This window comes from Hakea prostrata, chromosome 10, assembly GCF_041222555.1.
Source record: "Hakea prostrata isolate BN-2017 chromosome 10, UWA_Hpros_2, whole genome shotgun sequence".
NCBI lineage: Eukaryota > Viridiplantae > Streptophyta > Magnoliopsida > Proteales > Proteaceae > Hakea > Hakea prostrata.
Genome location: NC_142609.1, coordinates 43,734,702 through 43,755,306, shown reverse-complemented (window position 1 = coordinate 43,755,306; position 20,605 = coordinate 43,734,702). Strand labels below are relative to the sequence as shown.

General features: G+C 36.9%; 1 protein-coding gene across 1 annotated transcript; it reads right to left on the bottom strand.

Annotated features, from left to right (window-relative positions):
* Positions 1-229: 229 nt before the first annotated feature.
* LOC149003254 (uncharacterized) lies at positions 230-14,618 on the bottom strand. Its single transcript, XM_089136768.1, has 18 exons — positions 11,817-14,618; positions 10,270-11,707; positions 7,323-7,425; positions 6,607-6,676; positions 6,458-6,496; positions 6,195-6,312; positions 6,054-6,111; positions 5,873-5,937; positions 5,367-5,373; positions 5,197-5,257; positions 4,942-5,001; positions 4,819-4,838; positions 4,668-4,733; positions 3,899-4,066; positions 3,361-3,618; positions 1,511-1,723; positions 1,040-1,311; positions 230-846 (listed from the first exon to the last, which is right to left on the bottom strand). Exons 2-18 carry the CDS (start codon positions 10,356-10,358, stop codon positions 705-707), a joined length of 1,809 nt encoding a protein of 602 aa, XP_088992894.1. The 5' UTR covers positions 10,359-11,707; positions 11,817-14,618; the 3' UTR covers positions 230-704.
* Between the last annotated feature and the right edge of the window lie 5,987 nt (positions 14,619-20,605).

Below are 20,605 nucleotides of genomic sequence, written 5' to 3'. Positions count from 1 at the left end.
GGTGGAGAAGTAGTAGCTGATCTAAGTTCTAAGGATGAGACTAATGCTTTCTAGCTAGCTAACTTCTTTAGCTGCAAAATATGAACTTTAATCAATGATCATTGCCTGCCAAATTCACAATGTTGCCTTATTGAATGAAATTCCTTCAAAAAAGTTGAAACTGGGTTTCCACATAAAAACATATTGAGCAGTAAAAGAGTACTGAAGAGGATGACAATGAGATAATATATTTGCTTCAACAAGTTTCTATATGCAATTAGTTCTGAAAAAATCCCAGTACAAATGGTGCAGTATAGAATGAAACAAAGTGATACTACATTGCAAACCAGACCACCACACCATAAAGACTCTCCCTGCATCTAAAGCCCCTAACTTGCATAAAAGAATAACTGCCTGATGCCAAAAAGCCTTAACAACCAAACTAATCAAATTCATGGGTGGAATTTGAAAGCTTGAAAGATATTACAGTTACAAATAAGATAAGGCCTACTTCACTTCACTCATCATCTCACCCTAAAATTTCCTTCACATCATTTTCTGTTAAACGATTTGAACACAAGCACCAAAATCCAGGCAGCCTCCGTGTGCAAAAAACAGTAAAGGGCCGACCTATGGATATGAATGGTGAACGGTGAACGAATGAACTGATATACAACATTCATGGCTGAAGACTCACACCCAACTGATCTTGTGAAGTATTTTCTCTACTCAGATCTCCGATGATTTGAGCCACTTTTGTGCTTGTGGTACAGAGGCAACAGCCAGTTAGACCCATGTTTTCTCTTCCCGGAACATCGCCAGTAAAGAACCAATATCATCAGCATAAAACCAATGGGAACAGCCCATCTGTCAAAAAAAATGGAAAATAAGAAAGAGAAAGAGAAAGAGAGAATTATTTTCCAATCTCATCTCGTACACCCATAAAGTCAATATATTCTTATCTGTGGTATTATCAATGGTGTTTAGGAAATGAAAATTAACCAGATATCTGTAACATGTAGAAAGCATAAGAGAACATAGAGAATATATTCCTTATTACCTGTCCAGATCAAGTATAGGGCTATAGACTAGTGTCTCCCAAGTTCCCACAATAAAGTGCCATGCAGGGTTATAGTAAAGTGACTCAGCTGACCAGAACATTCTTGTGTATGTCTCCAAGAAGATAAATAATATCCAAGCTCCAATCTCAAGCAAAATAAACTTTATAACAAACCGGCCTACCACCACCATTACCAGGGAGAATGCCACTAACCAATTAAAGAGTCTATGGTTGTATTCTTTGATGAATAGAGACCGGGATTTCCCCAACATCTGCAAGTACACACACACTAAATGAGTCAACACAATACACATTATAAAGAGATTATGAAGAATGACATTTTAGATTCAAGAAACCATGTTGAAACATCCGTAAACCCAATCACAGAAGAATTGTCACCTATTCCCACCAAACTTTAGGGATTTCCAACAATACAACCTGCCATACTAATATAGTGGGAACGGTAACAACCTTCATCATACGTTGCTCATAGCTAGATTTTGAAGGCCCTATACACTCTGTCTCGAAGCTTTGATTGCATTGGAGGAAACCCGCATTGAATTTTGCCATGGAAGGAAGCCTGAGGGCTTGAAGCTGGTCCATTTTGTCCTCACAACTGGTATACAGTGCCTCACACAGCTTTGAAGATTGATATTCGTTTGCCAGGATATAATTCTTGTATGCCTACAGAAAGCACTTCCAGTAAAGATGAAATGAACAAGAGCAAAAATCTAGTTTAATTTACAATGTGTAATTTCAAATGCACAATAGTCCATAGATCACATATCGGAATCCAACTTGGCACTAGTTTAGACATGTACTTGCAAACCGAAATAAAAAAAACTTGATAGTCACACAATCACGGCATTCAATATGAATGCTTGGTGCGCTCATAGTTCAAAATTAAATTTAGCCAAAATTTGCAAGATATTTTAGTTTCATCAATGTCAAAGCAAAACCACTAATGATAAGATATGCAGCTTCTTGAGAGAAGCTTCCTTGAAATGTTCCATGCAGGTTTTGTTTAAATTGTGGGGTAAGGTCACATAGGAAAATCCTCCCCCCCCTCCCAAAAAAAAAAAAAACCCTGGGACTCTACTTGTGCAGCCTTTGGCACCAGGTTTACCCTTATCATTCTACATTCCTATAAGAAACGAACCCATTTCATTCACTTGTTTCCTCAGTGACATGGTATTCTAGGTGAAGCAACAAATTGTAGTGGGGCTGGATGCAGGGTGACTGAAATGCACACAGAAAGCAACACTCGTTGCAAGGCACCTGGATGCCAAGGCAGTTCCCTACATAATGAATTGACAACTATGGTTGGTCTCAACAAGAAGTGGGAAAACTCGGGCTTTTTGCCATATCAGTATTGTGCAAGTGTGGAACAAGTTGGGCAGCAGTGGAATGCATCAAAAGTGAGGATTTGCAGCATTAAGAGAAGATGTGTGCAAGACTCAAAGCTAAAGGCATACAACTTTTTCCCAAAATTGACTTCAAGTAATTGTAAAATAACCATCTATAATATTTGATGATTATGAAATATTTGACATCATGTTTATTTCCCAATGGGGGTTTTGGTAATGATATTCTTCATTCATCCAAAAACAACAGTTATTTAATTAAATTAGATGTGTTCGAATACTAAATTTTGAGTGGAATAAACCATATCAGAGAATTTATACAGCAACATAATGTATACTGTCCAAAATTATACTAACATTTGAATTTTTTTTTTCTTTCTCAAAATCAACAGTTACATTATGCTAAGAGGGCCTAACCAATCTAAACCAGTTATTCTTTTACTTATTTATTATTCAAATTTAACTCAATTACTCCCTTTTTTTTCCGATTATTTTCTTTACTCAATATCCAAATTGACAATAAGGTCATGGTTTCACTTGGCTCAATGTAAGCCATTACCCCTCCTTTGGCTTTGACATATAAACCTCGGAGGACTTCAGTGCTGACATTAGGAATTGAATTTTTCATGAAAAACACACTCTTATTTAGTCACCAGGAAGCAAAGGCATTTCCAAACAAACAGCCCCGGATAGTTTTGCTCCCATTGCCACTGGATCAGAGATAAAGAAAGGAAAAGATAAAAGAGGAAGGAATACCAACTAGAGGCCAGATCAATGGAACTCAGTAGAAAGATCCTTGATTTTTTTGAAAAAAAAAAAACAGAGTTCTACATGTTTAAGATATAGAAAATTTTACTTGTATTTACTTTCTGAGTTAATTAAATTGTGGTAGTGCTAGCTATCTGCCCCCTATACTAAATAAACTTTTTCAGACTGAGTGACTACTTCCTAGCATACCTCCTGTATTTCATTCTCCAGTTTAGCGACTGATTTCTTAGCATGATGGCGACCAAAATGTTGCTGTTCAAAGACTTTCATGGCTTCTTCTCTTGCTGCATCATTGGCTTGTTGCAAAGATTGCTCTGACTGTGGTAACCCTACCTCTCCCATCCTCTGCTTGTATAAATTCATGCACCGCTCAAGAATCCCCTTATTAAAAACCTCAACAAGAGAACCAGTAGAAGGAATCTCTCCCTTGTTCAACGCATCAAGAATCTGAAACATTGAAAATATATTCTTGAGAAAATGCAATTCAGTAAAAATATATCACCAAGCTAAAATCTGCCCCCCCCCCCCCCCCCGGCATCATCTCCTCTCATCCCCACTTCTCCAGTGAGAAGAAGGGAGGCTTAAGCTTGGAATAGAAACCCAAAACCAAAATTCGCAGAAGGAAAGCAGCATGTCTGATTAACTAAATATCACAACGATGAAGCTCTAATAGATATGATACATTTACATTTTACAACTAGAGCACAGGAAGATAAAAGAAAGGTACCTGCTCCAAGAAAGATACAAACTCCTTTCCATTTAGAGGTTTACTCTGCACAATTTTTGGACGAATAAGAGAAGCAACAAGTTCTTTCAACTGCTCCCTCTTCTTAACATAAGTTGGATCAAGGTCAGCATCATTCATGTCACAAAGCTTAGTTCGCTGGAGATGAGGCTGCAAATATTTCAAGTTAAAGAGTTGTAAGCTCACTCCAAAGCATAAAATCTGACAAAGTGAACTAGCCAATAAATAAATTATTTTGGACTAGATAATAAAGAAATTATTTTTAAGGAGGTGGGTAAGCCCTCCTACTGACACAGCAGAAACCATCAGAATGTAGACCTGAAAATAGGGGCACTTCCTGATCCCTACCATCACAATGACAGTGGGGGATCTTATACATCTCATATTCCTCCCAAACAAAAACACATGAGAAAGTTTATGCATGCATTGAGAGTAGAAAACTCAAAAATTGTATATTTGTACAGTGATAAGATGAAGCCATTCTCAATACAAAATTAACTCTGGAGTCTGGAATCAGCACTGATCAGGGTAAAGTACATATACAGTATCTACTTTGATTTCGGGTAGTACAACCGAGAATTGGATGCTCAAGTTAAAGGTTTAAAATTTATACATAAAACATAAGTGATTAGGTAAGCGAAGTGTTGTAACTCCAGAGAGATTTCAGTATTAATTGGATATGGTTGGAGAAATTGAGAGGGCATACAAATATAATGGCCTTTCAGTCAAATGCACTAAAAGCAACCCATACCTGCGGTAAGCTAAAGGCCGTGCTGTTATCACCCATAATGGCCAGTGATTCTCGAATCTGATTAACCTGATTCAATCAAGAAAGCAAAAGCACAACCATGGAATAAGAAATATATATTGGATGGAAAAGGAAGGTTTGGAGAAAACAATACCTGATTAATATTTCTGTCACCTGCAGTCACAATTGGCATCTATGATCAATAGTCTGGTCTTACATGCATGTGCTGAAATAAACTCAATAGGTACCTAAGAGCAGATAGGTGACGTAAACTAACCATCAAGATTAGGCACCCGTAGAAGAGCTTCATCAACCATCTGTTTGACACTCTTCCCTTCTGTAATACAGCATCAACAATATCAAAGTTACTCCCACACAGCCTCCCTAACCCCCACTCCCAAAAGGAAAAAACACTAAAAAGTTCAAGCAAAGGGAATGACAGAGGATAACAGGTGAGTTACTTTAATAAAACAACTCCCTTATTAAATAAGGAAAGCGGAAAATGACATCCTCATTTCAGTTTTAAACTTACGCAAGAAATCCCGTTGAATTAACCACAACAACTTGGCCGGCTCAAAAGCAACGTCTTGCCCCTACAAAAATATATTTAGATGTTTAGATTAGGGTAGAAAATGGTCAACCACACCCCCCCCCCCCCCCAAAAAAAAAAAATGGAAACAATAGAAGTGAACTGTGAATTACCTTCACTCTAGTTTCCACAAGCGACAGGAAAACCAGAAAAAAAGTTAGTCATTGACAGAAAGTAGGGTAACCATAATTGCAACACGTTCAAATTAAATAGTGTCCTTCTAGGCTTCACTTTGCTTAGCAAAGTATAACGCTTCATTCTTTGCCACTTGGCAGTATATGGTTTAATCTACTAACAGCACGCCCCACATACATCTCAGTGGCCAAATATTAGTCCAAAGTAAGCAGGAAAGTTGCTCAGATTCTGATTCAATGTTCAGTAAAATTACCAAAATTGCAATTATATGGGGTGCATAAAAATCAACATGGCATCTCTAGTAATTTTAGCTACTTTCGTCACTTATTTTCCTCCGAAATTGTGCCAATGAGATGCTTACTTGGTCAGTTGGTCCTCTATCTCATGGACTGACCAACATATTGTGGCAAATAGTGAAGGATTACACTTCATTAGGCATAGTGGTAAGAAAGAAAACCCTTAAATAAATTTAACAATTTCAAACCTTCCATAAAATTCTTCTGCAAGCTCAACAGCAAATGACAACCTTGATATATCAGCTTCACGGATCTTAGGGACAAAAATAACAACAAATTAGTACATCTCAAGCAGTAATAGTGCATCCATGCATGAGCAGCTAAAAGGCTCACATAGCATCATTCTGTGTCATGGGCTAAAGAACAAACCGTCTCAGGTAGGTTGTAGATAAGCACAGAACTCATAACAGTTGCCAAAGCAAAGATCCTGCAAACACATATTAGAAAAGTCTGGCGGTGAGGACCACAAGGAAGCCAAATGAAAGATTTCAGATATCAGGAAAAATTTACCTGTCGTCATATACGTTTGACTTTCCAATGCTTTCAAATCCTTCTGTGTCAAGGTAAAGCACAGAAGTTTTAACCCCATCTATAAGTAATTCTAATGGTGTCCCCCAAACCCATATCCCTGAAACAACAAAGAGTAAATGTCAAAGATAATTTCTTTAATCTAAAAGTGTCATGGTTACAAAACCAATATTGATGCATGCCAGTGCAAGAGTGCACAGATTTTGTGTGGCTGCAAAAACATATTTGATTAAACATGCATCAACCTTTTGTTTTGGTATCCCGCATGTGGCCTACTCCAAACCCTGTAACACAAGTTCACGCTGATTAGAATTTATAGAACCTGACGTAGACAGGAAGATCATACAACTCTGGGTAGTACTGCTTCAGAGAACGTAAGTTTAGAAAATATTACCTTCATAACATGAAAGGGAGAGAAGTTGGTTCAGTAGAAAAGATTTGCCAGAACGGTACGGACCAATTACCTAGGAAGGTAAATATAAAGAGGAAATCAAAGAAAATTATTTCTCATCTGCTTCTTTAAAAGAAACCAAGGGTGTGTTACATTTTTTTTATTTTTTTTATTTTTTTGGGGGGGGATGGTATAACTTTAGGCTCAGCGCTTATGATATTATGCAAGTTCACTATGACAAGATGACCTCAAGTGGGCTTGTGAACCCTCAAGCCCATTGATAGAGGCAACCTTTTAAGATGAACATGATGATAGCCTTCAGTCTTCAGCACGAGAAAGCATTGAGGAACATAATTCAGATTCAAATCATGCAATGCCTCTTTTGCAAGCAGAGTATGACTTGCATTAAAACATCTGATTTTCACCTTTTTTTCCTACCCAAGATGAGTTTCAATGACTTTCAGTCACTTTAATACAGGAAAACAGAATTTCAAGAAGAAAAAAAAAGGGGAAGCCGGAGAAGATGATTTGCAAGTTCAATGATGGACTTGACCCCAAATCTGAAACTGAAAAGATAAGAAATGATGAATTTCCAAGCAATAATAGCTCCATATCCTTACAATTTTATTTCAAGGATATTGTAAACCAACTTGATACATTTTCTTAAAGGTTCTGCAGAAAATAAAGAGAAGGGGTTTAGGAAAAGATATCAATCTTACTGCAACAGCTGCAATTGGGGTAGTTATTCTTTCTATTGCCTCCAAGCCTTCCCTGGAAAGACGAAGTTTTGTATGACCTGGATCAGGCTCCACAATAGGAAACCTGTAAGAATAATAAGACAGATTTGGTTTATGAAGAAGGGGTTTACTCACTAAAGTATCTTGAGAAATAAATTTTAAAGTGAAAAAAGAACCTAAAAACTTGAAGAGAGGTGATTGAAAGAATATAAATTTCACAACAGCATTACACTGTAATCTCCTTGTCTAACCAACAAGCAAAAGCAAAGGAAAAACTTAAAAAGGTGATGCAACATATAGATAAACAATGAGGCTCAACAAAAAGGCATAAAAGGCAACTGATAGAAGAGAAAAGAGAACAAAACATGCAATATAATGCTGAAGGCATTCCTACTGCGTTATTAAAATAAAAAAAAAAAAAAAAAAGGAAGCAAAATACATCAATGGCAAATAAACACCTCAGAAATAGAACCCGAATTTACAGAACATGAGAAATATTGCATGGCCAAGGTAAGGATAGCAGTCCAAAGGTTGCATATTCTACATATAATCGAGAGTACTGGTTTATCCGTTCTATCAGGTCCACAAAGGTGGAGCCTGATCCACCCTTTTTCTCTCTGGCATCACGGATTCTGTCAAAGCCACCGTTCTCCAGCTCATTGGTTTTCACCTTGGCGCCGCCCCCCAGGTCATCTATCTTGGACTCCCTTTCATTCCTAGGAGGCTAACCAACCACCACTGTACCCCAATGCTTGATCATATTCGAAAGAAGCTTTAACTCTAGAAGGCTACACTTATAACCTTTGCTAGAAGGGTAGTCCTCATCAAATTGGTCCTCCAATCATCTTATCTTTATTGGTGTGGTATCTTCTTCCTTCCGAGAGCCATCAGTATTGCCATGGAGGCACTCTTCGATGCCTTTCTTTGGAAGGACCAAGATACCCCACCCGTTTCCTTCACCAGCATCAGCTAGAAGGCTTTGTGTCGCACACAATTTGAGAGTGGATTTGAAATCTGCTGCATCCACGACCACAATTCCGCTAGTCTTCTTAAGCTTACTTGAAAAATCTCTTCCAATCATGATTCCATTTGAATCAACTGGGTTTGTTTTTCTTCTCAAATCCGACTCCATGTGAAGAGTCTCCCTTCCTCCTAACCCCTCTTGGGTCTGGAGGAAATTTCTCCAGCTTTGACCCCTTTGCTCTCTCCACTACATCCATCTTGGTCTCTTATGGCTTCTCTATCTCCTTCTGGCTTGACCCTTGGTATCCAATAGGCATCCTCTACAATATCTTTGGCCCTCACTTTGTGTATCATTCACAATATGCCTAAATTCTTCCCCCTCTCTTCCTCCATCATTAATGCCTTCCCCTTTCTAATTCCCCACTCAATTCGGGTCTAGACCCCCCCCCCCCACTTTCTAATTCCCCACTCAATTTAACGTAGGTCTAGACCTCCCCCCCCCCCACAAAACATCATTCCCTTCTCCAAGATAGAACCATTTGGCTACCTTCCTCCTCTAGCTCCTTCACTATCTCCTCAACCTCGAACCTTACCCGTACCCACTCCCAACTTGCCCCTTGGTCGCCCTTAGTTTGGTTCGAAGGTCCCATTCCCCATCACTTCCTCACCCTTTGGAGATCCCTTAACCTTTGCCTTGCTACCCAATTTTTTTCTCATTCACCGCCAAATCCTAGCTAACACAAACTATATTATCCATTGGAATGGCTTGGAAGACTTAGATCATCTTTTCATCAACTTGCACCTTCTCCCATTCTCTTTGGGGCAAAGCATCTTCCTCCATTCGGCCCTGCTCCAGACGTTATTTTGTGTTTCCTCGGGCTTGGACTTGGATCCTAAGATCCTTCTTAGGCTCCTCTATTTTTGACCTACCCCCAAAAGAGAGAGAGCAATGAATCTAGAAGTGGCTTCAAGAAGAGACAAAAACAAAGAGGAGTGGAATAGACAAGACTTGGACATGTAAAAACCAAAGAAGAAACAACGAGAATGAGTGCTAAGTGCAGCTTGAAAGCCTTGAGGATGAGGATAAGATAAAAGAACAACTAATGAGATAGTGTGACAGAAAACAATGAGAAAAGTTTTTAAATAGGGTAGAGGCCTCCATAGAATGGAATGGAAAATAAAGGTTCTTTCCAAAAACCAAACAGAATGAAAAAAATATTATTGTGCAAGTTGTGTCTGAATATCTTGTACAAATGTTAGCTATCGGCTTACAACTCAATATTCTCCTCTTTTCCAGACTTTGCTTATCTTTCAGAAAAATTAAAAACTAACATAAACGAACGCATGTTTGATGGCAGGAAGCAACACTGTCTGGGCAACTTGCAATATCTCTTAGCACAGGACTACATATAGAAATCCCCACCCACTTGCCCAGAAGGGGCATTTATCCCATACCTTACATGTCATTTGTTTTTTTCTTCTCATTTTGATGTCGGCAATATAGCAATAAGTTCAATATTGCGTTAAGACTTGGAGTCAAGTAATGCTAATGGCACAGTTCTATCAGCTTTCCAAACCAATAATAACCACCATCACATAGAAGCAAATAATTAGGTGGAGCAGCTAGTCCTACCAACACTGTATAGATTTGAATGATTGTTTGTATCTCATCCCAACATAGAGAACTATAGATCCAAACAAACATGCAGCGAATACATATCGGTAAAGGAGAAGATCTAGACAAAACACAACCCCAAAATTCAGTTTCCAATCGAAAATTTAAGTAGAACAACGAATTTGATTCCCCTCAAAATAAATGCATCACATATACTTCCAAGAAACAGGAAATTCAAAGTTGCAGGTATGCATAAAAATTGACCATTAATGTCAATTACCAGTGATTTACAGTTCAGACCAAAATAGACCCATTGAATCATAAACAATGCTAATAAAAGAAACAGCTTACGCTTGTCGGAAGTTCTCTATCGAAGAAGACCCAGATGCGAGGAGGCAGAGAACGACTAAAACAGCGAAAACCCATCTCGGAAAAATCATCTCTTTTCTCGAAATTTGCAAGGTCTTAACTTCTCGTACTAGCGATCAAAGATAAGTCCCCATTGTTGTACCGACAATGTGACCACAGGAAGTCTTAAGGATAGAAGAACCATTGGGTTTGAGAAGCATGCCAATAGATCTGAGGAAGCTATGGAATTGTTCCGAGTTGAAGTATCTTGCGTCCTAGAGAAAACCCAACTGACAAAAACCTAGGAGAAAGTAACCGCTGGTCGGTCAAGTTAGAACAGTTTCAATTAGAAAAGGAATTAACGTTGATTATTCACTGAGATTCAACTTTGTCTCTTGAACCTTTACAGGCAAAGCGTTTGGAAATAGTCAGAGACTCTTGAGATATATATTTAAACCATTTAAGGTGATCTCAATGAATTATTACAGCAAGCTTCGTGATTCAAAGCCAGGAGAAGCCGGATCTACTTCTACTATTGCCTACTGCTTCGAATTCCCCATTTGCCGTTACAAAAGAAATATATGGAAAAGAGCAAGGAGATTTCGGTAATTTCATAGACTAGTAAAAACCTTGACCAAATGGGTGGATGGAGGATTTCCAGCCACACTCATGGTCACGGTGTAGAGTGATCGAACAGTCCCAAGTGAAATTACGGCTCAGAGATCTTGGATGAGAAGCAAGGTAATGAATTGCAGGTTAAAATAAAAAGTTGCAGGTCAGTGTTTGTGTTTTGAGGAATTTCTTTATTCCATGACAAAAGACGTGGGATCCTCAAGGTAGTTGACCTTGGGAATTCTAAAAAGACTAGTTTATGTTTGAAATATATAGATTATTTTCTTATTACGTAGAGAATGTGTAACATAAGCATTTGATTTGTTTGCTTTGAAGGGGCAAAAAAAATCATTTGAGGTGTTGAAATAGGAAATAGGATATTGGAACATGATTGAGTGAGGGAAAGAATCCAGCCAAATGATTGATTTTACTTTTTTAACCTTCGCATTAAAATTCACTAGTGACAAATAGTGTTGTACTTCACAAGTCATTTAGAAGGATCAATATGGTTATGTGAATCATAACTGAAAGATCCTATCTTCAATTCTAGGATTTGCATCTAGAAAGTATTAATGCCAACTATTGTCAGAAATTTACAGAGTTAATACATTCATTCAAGGAAATGACAACAAACATTTCTTTTCTTTTTTAAGCTAAAAAAAAAAAATCACTTCCCTTCCCTTTAATGCCCCTTCCCCTTAATTTCCCTTGCATAGCTTGCCATTGCAGAAGAAAATCTCAGTAAAATGAATTCTCATAAACCCAAAGCAAGGCATTCCGTGGAGCTGAGAACAAGGGTCTCCAGTTATCATTGCCAGATTCCTGCAAACTTCAGGTAAATTGTACAGATTGTTTATCAGTTTTAAGTATATGTAGCAAAGAAGATTCAAGAGCATAATATGGTATTTGGATTGCAAAATATTAGGAAGAAAGCCTACCCATCTCTTGTTTGCAAACTTCATATTGCAGTCCTCAGTGATTTCTGAAAGGCTAATAAGGTGCTCTAACACTCATTGCTTGTGCATCTGCAGCTGGTAAACTCAAAATATATTACTCGACGCTTGTATTTCTGCACCATCAATTGGAAATTTGCCAAAGAATTAGGGTAGGGAAGTTGTTGTAGCTAGAATATGTCAGTGGAGAGGGAAATTTGCCTCTTGGCTTATACATAACAAGGATAATCACTAAACAAATGAAACATGTTGAGGAGAAAGAACAAGGAATGGTTCACTATTTGGATTTATTATCAGGCTACCAAGCAACTCAGTAGCTGCATAGTGCCTGCTTTGACTGGTATCTCAGCATCTACATGACAGCTTCAACTGCTTGTTTCTCACTGGTTTGCTCAAGCATATATTTCAAAAACATTGTCCAGAAGCTAGAGTATCACAAGCTATGCCAAAATGGCAAAATACTAAAAGTCAAATTTACTAACTTATTTTTAAACTGGGTGGCTTTTATGAGCTGATAATATCAAGGTTAGCAATGATGCTACATTCCAGAAAGGGAAATTATCACAAAAACCTCACCCTCTAATAGATAAGGAAAAGTTAGTAGGGACACCGACCATTAATTTCTGGCAGAAGATGGAAAAACAGTAATAATCATGGAAACAATGATACACGACAAGAGGAGAAGGATGGGAACCTTGGATGAAACTTCAGGCACGAATGAGAAAGCACAGATACATCTCAGGGATCAATTTAAACAAGGAAGACAATCAGTAAGCATTCTTGTAAGTAATCTTAATGTTAATTATTGTAAAAAGTTATTGAGCATTTAGAATGGGAAGTCAATGTTTCCAGAAATCATAATTCAAATCTGAGCCATTCACTTTTATGTTCTTATTAATCTAAAGTGTCCATTCCCACTCACTGTTGGAAGAGTGCACCATAATGTCTAGACCACAGGTACACACGGTTGGACATACATGGGATGTGCACCAATACAAAAGGAATTATCTGATTGAACTAGACTCTGAAGTTGATATGTGCCCAAACAGACCATATCCTTTCTATCCAACTGGCTGAATAGACATATGCCTTGTCCATGTGGCGAAACAGACATTTTCTTAACATTTGGGAAATAACAGACATCTGTGACGAACAACAATTCAAAGGAATAAAAATGAAAGCCATCAAAATGAAACCAAACCATCAAAGATCACATCTTCTTGTTAAGGGTAAGTTGAAGTTGAACCTAGCTTACCTAATGTCTAGATAAATTAGGTCTATGGTACCTCACCTTTCAGACTTAGACAGAGGATCTTGGTGCAACAGAAAGGTTGCTGCACTGTGACCAAGCTGTCATGCCTCATGGGTTTGAGTTCAGAAACAGCCTCCATACAGAAGTAGGACAATGATGCATACTTAAGACCCTCCCAAGACCCTGCAGTAGTGGGACGTAGTGCACTAGGTATGACCTTTTATAACATAGTGTTATTCTCTGTTTCCAGCCCTCTACTACCTACCAAACCTCGTCATCTACTTTGTCATAACCATCTTCCCCTCCCCTTGACTCCTGCAGCCCCCTTCCCATTACACCTTCCTCTGATGTTGTATCTACTCGCCCTTCTCACCATGAAACAAAAACCATGACCTCCACAAAAGGAACCATAATTATCATCGTGGCAAGGCAACCAGGGCATTGGGGACAGTCCAAAATAAAGGCAGACCAGTGATCCTAAACATTTAGGTGCCTTGATAACCATAAAGTAAACAAAACTGCAAAACCCCATTAGAAGGCAAGAAGAATAAGAATCTTTGTATACAAGCACTCTTAACTTCACTATGAGATAGTTGAAGTGGATAATGAGAACATTTTAATGCTATAACAGCACAGAAAATGAAACTAAAGCCTAAAGGTGGAAGAAGGTTATGATGAAATGTTTGTGGATTCTATAATAGGTGAGCCATCTGGAGAAGAACAACAATTTATATCTAAGAAAGATTAGAAGACATTGTGAATCACTTTTAGTGATTGTATGAAGAAGGGTATCGAGGCTGATCCTTGGTAGGGTTTTTTCCTTGCAATGTCTATCGCATTTTTCTCCCCTTTCACATCAAGAAGTTGAACATGTATGTAGATAAAGCTTCTCATTATTCTTAACGTGACTAGTAGACCTAATATATATTTTCAAATTGTGAATATGCTCCTATGTTTCTCCCCTTTAATAACATCAAGAAGTTTAGCATGGACGTAGACAAAGCTTTTAAATATTCTTATCATCACTACTAGACCTAATATATGCTCTCAAGTTGGGAATATCCACCTCATAAAAAGGTCCAAACAGTAAGCTGCACAAGAAGTCCAATACAATTACTCCCATTTGCATCACCAATCTTCCAACTGTGACACAATTAGATGAATTCTCCATAAAAACTTGAAAAACATCATCCCTCAAATTTATTCAGTTTCTCTATCAAACCATTGAAATAATGTTTTTCCACCTTGAACCCAACGTCTCTGCATCTTGACCCATTATCATTCTCTTTGAAGGAGGGCAAGGTGAGAGTGCTTCCGGCCCATGTCAGGTCACTCCTTAATTCGCTTTAAAGGGTTAGAACTATTGTTTTGTTGTTTTGGCTCAGACAGAGGAAAATGTAGATAATATATTCATCAGTTACAATTTAAGCACAAACTGATGGACATTCATGAGTGCTGAAGACCCATAAACCATTTATATTACCATATTACAACATATTAGGTCCTCAAAATATTAATATGTCCAGTTCTCAGAATCAACAGTCTAAGAACTTAGCTTAATTATGTTAGTACCCCCCCCCCCCCCCCCCCCCCAAAAAAAAAAAAAAGCAGCTTAATTATGTTAAGTAAAACTAATGACTTAGAACTAGTTGAAACTTAAAACTATGCCTTTCCAGTCTTTCCCGACCACAAAGGACACCTATCATGAAAATCACTTAAATGATACTAATGCCAAGAAGATACTCGATGGAAGCTATCTAGGTATAGGCTAATAGAAAGATATAGAGAGGAAAAGAAGAATCTTCATATGATCTTAACTGACTTAGGAAAAACCTACAATAGAGCTCCTAGAAAGATAATCTAGTATATGCTAAAAAAAGAAGGGAGTTTCAAGCAAAAACTTGACATATTTAAAGATATGTATGCTGGTGTAATGAAAAGCACAAGGACTGTTTTGGGAGGGGAAATCAAGGTAGTGAATTTCCAATTACAATGGCTTATATTAAGGATCAGCCTTAGGCTTTATTTGTCTGCACTTATCATGGATGACTCATGCAAACACCCAAGATGAGGTTACATGATTTATGCTTTTCGCTGATGATATTGTCTAGGAGGATGACACAACAGTAGAGATTAACGCCATGTCGGAGTTCTGGAGATCTACTTTGAAATCAAAAGATCTTAAGATAAGTAAAACAACAACAACCAACCACCCCCACAAAAAAAAGGGAGCCTTACCCAACTAAATGGAGTTAGCCTCCACATTGTAGAACATGAACAATTAATCAATCAAACTCTCACCTAATATTCCTGCCCAATTAGTAACACTATCATTCAGATTCAAACCAAATTGTTAGCAAAAAACAGTAATTTCCTCCATCTCACCACATGTAGTGTATATTTTGAAATTGGGCTTTATGGAAAACGTTGCAAAGCTCCCCAAAAGAAATAACAAGTTGTTTCACGTAATGAATTCATAGCATATACAGCATAAACCTTTCTATTCTCCCTATTTCTTCATTTGAATACTAATTTCAACCATTAATACACTGAGTGCGGCAGTAATAACCCTAAATGAAACAAGAAACCGGTTTACCAACGATTTACCAACGAAAGAGCTATATACCTGAAGAGGTGAACGGAGTAGAATCCAAACGGTGCCGCAGAATCGCCTGCGCTGTGGCAGCAGCAATGCCATAGCAAAAGGACAGCCTCGATCGGCCGTAACTGGAGCGGCGCCGCTGCTCGCTCCTGCTTACCTTGCGTCGTTCCCTCGTCCGCGTTTCCTACTCGTCCCGGCAAAAGCATACAAGGCCTGGATCGCACAATTAATTTTCCTTCAATCCCTACATGTGGGTCGTTATTGGGCCTAAGGCCCATATCCAAATTGGGCCCAAAATATAACAAGGTGTTGTTCTATTGGCCAGAGACCCATGGGCTATTAGTAGAAAATGTCCATATCGTTATTGTGCCTGAGGCCCATGTCTCAATTGGGCCCTCTAAATGCAACCGAGTGCTGTTTTCTACTTTTCTTGCATAGCCCAGATATCCAATGGGCCACTATTAGAAAATGGCAAGATCTTTCTGGCCCACTGGCATGAAAATTGGCTCATTAGCAGAGAAGTGTCTTTTAAAAATGGGCCTACATAAACATTAATATACATAATTTTCTTTGGTGTCACTTCTAATCTACTAACAAAACTATTAATTTCAACTGCCCATGATCTAATGTTGCTTGTGGAAATATTGGTTAGGTTAAGTTGATTAATCATAAAACCCAACTAGACCATGCTTTATTCACATCATTGATAATTTGTTCTATTATATTTGGTGGTCATCTTTATGAAGAGGGGTCCTAAGTTGTTTTATATTAAATAGCAATGTTTTATGAGTAGGGTCTAGCTCATTTCTTGTACTTAGCACCATATGCTTTAGAAAATATATATACACAAGAACATAGGGAAAAATATTTTGGAACTATGTGTTGTATTGTCAAGTTGCTCAAGCCTTTTGTCATGTCATCTATATTTTGTTGCATTGTGATTGATAATGTTTTTATATATGATGCATATTTTTATCGGTTTTCTCATTCAAGTTTTTTAATGATAATTGTATGTATAGGTAGTAGCATTTAAACTTGTTAGCACTTGTAATAGTAGATAGGGCGAAGGAGGATTCACTTTATAAAAGATTACATGTCCATTTCAACAGCGTAGAAGCTATCCCAGGGCCAAGAAGACCATCCCCTATTGAATCCTGGCCCCACCTAGCATTTCAAAAATCAAATTTTAACCTAAAAGGAACAAAGTGCCTCAAAAGAAAATATATATACACTTAGGCTCTTTTTAGTATCGATTCTCATTATCTATTTATGCTTATTTTAAAAAAATAAGTACAATACTTCATGATTGGTCAAGAATGAAAAATGGTTTGATGAATTTTGTCAAAAATAAGTTTGGTATGTTAAAATAAAAAATTGTTAGAAAATGACAGTGAGCAAATGAGAAAAAATAATGATTTTTTTTATAAAAGAATGTGGATTGACTATTTTACCATAATCTTAACTATAAAATTTTAAGTAAACCTTTACATAAATGAAGAGAATGAAATTTTTACATGGATTTTTGAGGTTTTTCTATTAATTTTAATAATAAACAAAACTAATAATAGATGTCAATTAATTTAAAATTCTCATAAGTGAGAATGATAATGGATATCAAAAAGAGCCATAGTGTAGTTAGGAGAGATAACACATTTATATAATAAATCAAAGTTTTATTTTTAAAATATATTATAATTATATTCAATTAAATTAAAACCTTAATACTTATCTAACTAATTTATTGTAAAGATGTAGTAGATTAAATTGGATCAGCTGCTCATGGGATTTTTTATATGCAAATAATTTAGAATAAAAACAACTAAAATTAAATAAATAAACATCCATTTATTAGACTATACCCCTAAAAATGACAAGACCAAATAGCACATCAATCAATCAATATTTCAGACTCATTCAATGTGACCCCACCCCACCATTGATGTGGTTTTTATCAAATCCCTAATATCATCACATCCACAAGAAATTGAAAAAGGAAAATGAAGAAAATCTTTAAAGGAGAATGGAAAATTATCCTAAATTAAGATTCCAACCACAATAATTCAAAAGAGCAAGAGGAGTGTGAGAGGTGGGGACAAACCCATCTTGTCTAGGTTTTCCTTATCCATCATCTTTATGTCTTCATCAAACCCAGATATCTATCTGTTTTATTAACCCAAAGAAGCTAATTATCTATGAGATTATTCTGGAGAAGGGTATTGTAAGGATTTTAAAATACTTTCCTTCTTTTATTCCTCTCTTAACCAAACAAAAGAACTAGTAAAGCTATCTCTTCAAGGAGATGTCATCAGAAATTGACAAAAAATTAGGTAAAAGCAATTAAGCAAAGCTACAAGACACCACAGAGAGAGAGAGGATTATTCCATGTGGGCCATACCCATGTGTTGAAATTTTAATATAAAGGTTAAGGTGGGACCTGACTTTCAAGAAAATAGGGTTTGGTGGGCCCAACTAAGGAGCTTTCAGGTGAAAATTGAGGGCAATCAACCAAGCCTGCTCCATAAAGTCTTTATGAAGTTTTGCCCTAATGGGTTGTTAGGGATCATAGGTTCCCTGCCCTCCTTTCTTCTTTTTTTGTGCTAGCTTTGTGTCCTCTCATTCTGTATGGTCCTGTTCTTAAATTCATTATTTGGGCAGTGAAATTTATGTCTTATCTGATTTTATGGTGTATGTGATGGAAAAATTTGAGGACCTTTTGTAAAGAAAAAGGCAGTTTGGCTTCCTTTGTTACTTTTCAAGTAAGGGTATTCCCTATGATCTGTGTTGCTGGAGTGGGAACCAAGGTACTAAATTTTCAACCCACCCTTTCATGCAACCTAGCCCTAACCCCACCCCTTGCTTCCCCTGCCCTCTCTGGAAACCAACCCACCAAGCTTTTCTCCCATTATTTCTTGTTCTTCCATTTTTGGTCCAATAATGGCTATAGGGTTGCAGGATTCTTTCACTACATGGTAACCATGTCTTAGAATTTAGGGTAGAGAGGCTCCCTAGACTCTTAAAGATAAAATCTCAAACATCACCCAAAACATAGTAGTTTTAGTTTTTTTGTGTCTTATTATCTATAGTTCCTTGCCCTTACTAGAGGATTCTATTGCTTATTCAATAAAAAGGGAAGTGTCAAGTAGAGCTAGGGACACTTATTATGGAGAAAATGAAGTCACAACAACACAAACACAGTATTATTTTGTCATCAAGATAGAAACCCTCATGCCAAAAACAGAAAAAATCAAGATAGAAACCAAGAAAATATTCTTAATTAGCAAAATCAATACATACATCCAAAAGACTTGCAAAATCTTGATCTTTTACCTGTCACACATCCAGAGACTCGTGAGTCTAGATTCAAGCTCAGTCTAGATCCTCTATCTCTCAAATTAGAGATCTATGTTCGATTTTTCTTCCACACTTTTTCACTACATATTACGAAGGGAGTCCAGATCGTCTTCCCTGACGGGGGAAGCACTCTATGATCCTCTAACAGCTGTTGACCATGAATTACTAGGGAGCCCACCGGATTAGGATGATGGGTTTTTTTTTTTAATATTTTATTATTTTTTACACGTGTAGCCTACATAATTTGTAGTTGTAAAGTCGTCAGGAGAACACAGAGTGCTCCCCGTCCACACTCTTTGAGGGGAGCTCAACTCAAAGTTTTGAGAGAATAAGTCAGGGGTAGGACACCTAATGGACCCCCTATAAATCTCCTCTTTTAATGTATGATAGAGAAATATGAGAGGAATATTAATATCCACCTTGACGAATAAAAGATACGGATACAAACTTGTGCATTTGAAATAGGTTTTCAATAAATGCAAAGAATGTTTAATGGGTTTTAAAAAGAGTTGCAGTCATTATCTCTCTCTAACTACATGTTGTTAGTCTCTTACTCTCAGTGTACTTACAACCACTGCTAACCAAAATTGTGACTGATTAAATGTGATAGGGATGTGGAACAAGGAATCAAGTATGAAACTATACATTACCAAACAGAACAAATTATTAAAAAAGAAAGCTACATAATACTATAAAATGCCACCAAACTATTATCAATGACCATTATCATTTTCTTATGAATTAAATGAAAAACACTATATTGATTTCATTGTACATTCCATGTTCTTTGATTGAATGTTGTCTTTGTACACATTGACTGAGCATTAAGTTTAAGTTTATCATGTAAGATTGAAAAAAAAAATTCATGTAAAATGGGTTTTTATTATTATTATTTATTTATTTATTTTATGTTGGCTACTGATTCGACATTTCAACACTGTTTCTTTACTCGGGTTTGGGATCGACACAAAGGCTCACTGATAAAGTTATCGACTATATATTAAGTTTATCAAACTCAAGTATTCATCAACCTTGCTTGGCCTTATTGGGTATTCAGTTCTAGATAACTTTGATCATTTTTATGTTTAATCAAATAGGTCAGTGACCTATTTGATTATGACGTATGGGTATTGATGTAATTTTACTTAAACCCTTTATGTTGCCATCTTGAACCTTCTAAGTTTCATTATGAGTTGGATTTGCAACAACTAATCCCAAACATAATTATGTTATTTTGGCAAAATATTTTCTAGAAATGGCATTAAATTGCTTTTTTGTTTTTTCAGTTTCAAGCTAGGGTTTGAGATTTTACACTGTATAACAGCATAATATAAGTAATATAATAATAATAATTTTACGGGATTGCTTCAATTGGTGAAGACCAAAACCTCATAGAGATCAAAGTTTGAATTTCTTTAACACAAAAGACAAATTTTGTACATATAAAATAATTATCTCCAAATTCTCAACAAAAAAAAATTTGGTAAAGAATAATTTTTAAAAAATACAAAAGGTGGGGCCCATCCTAGAAATGAGATAACATTAGTTGTGGGGAACCCCTCAATGAAT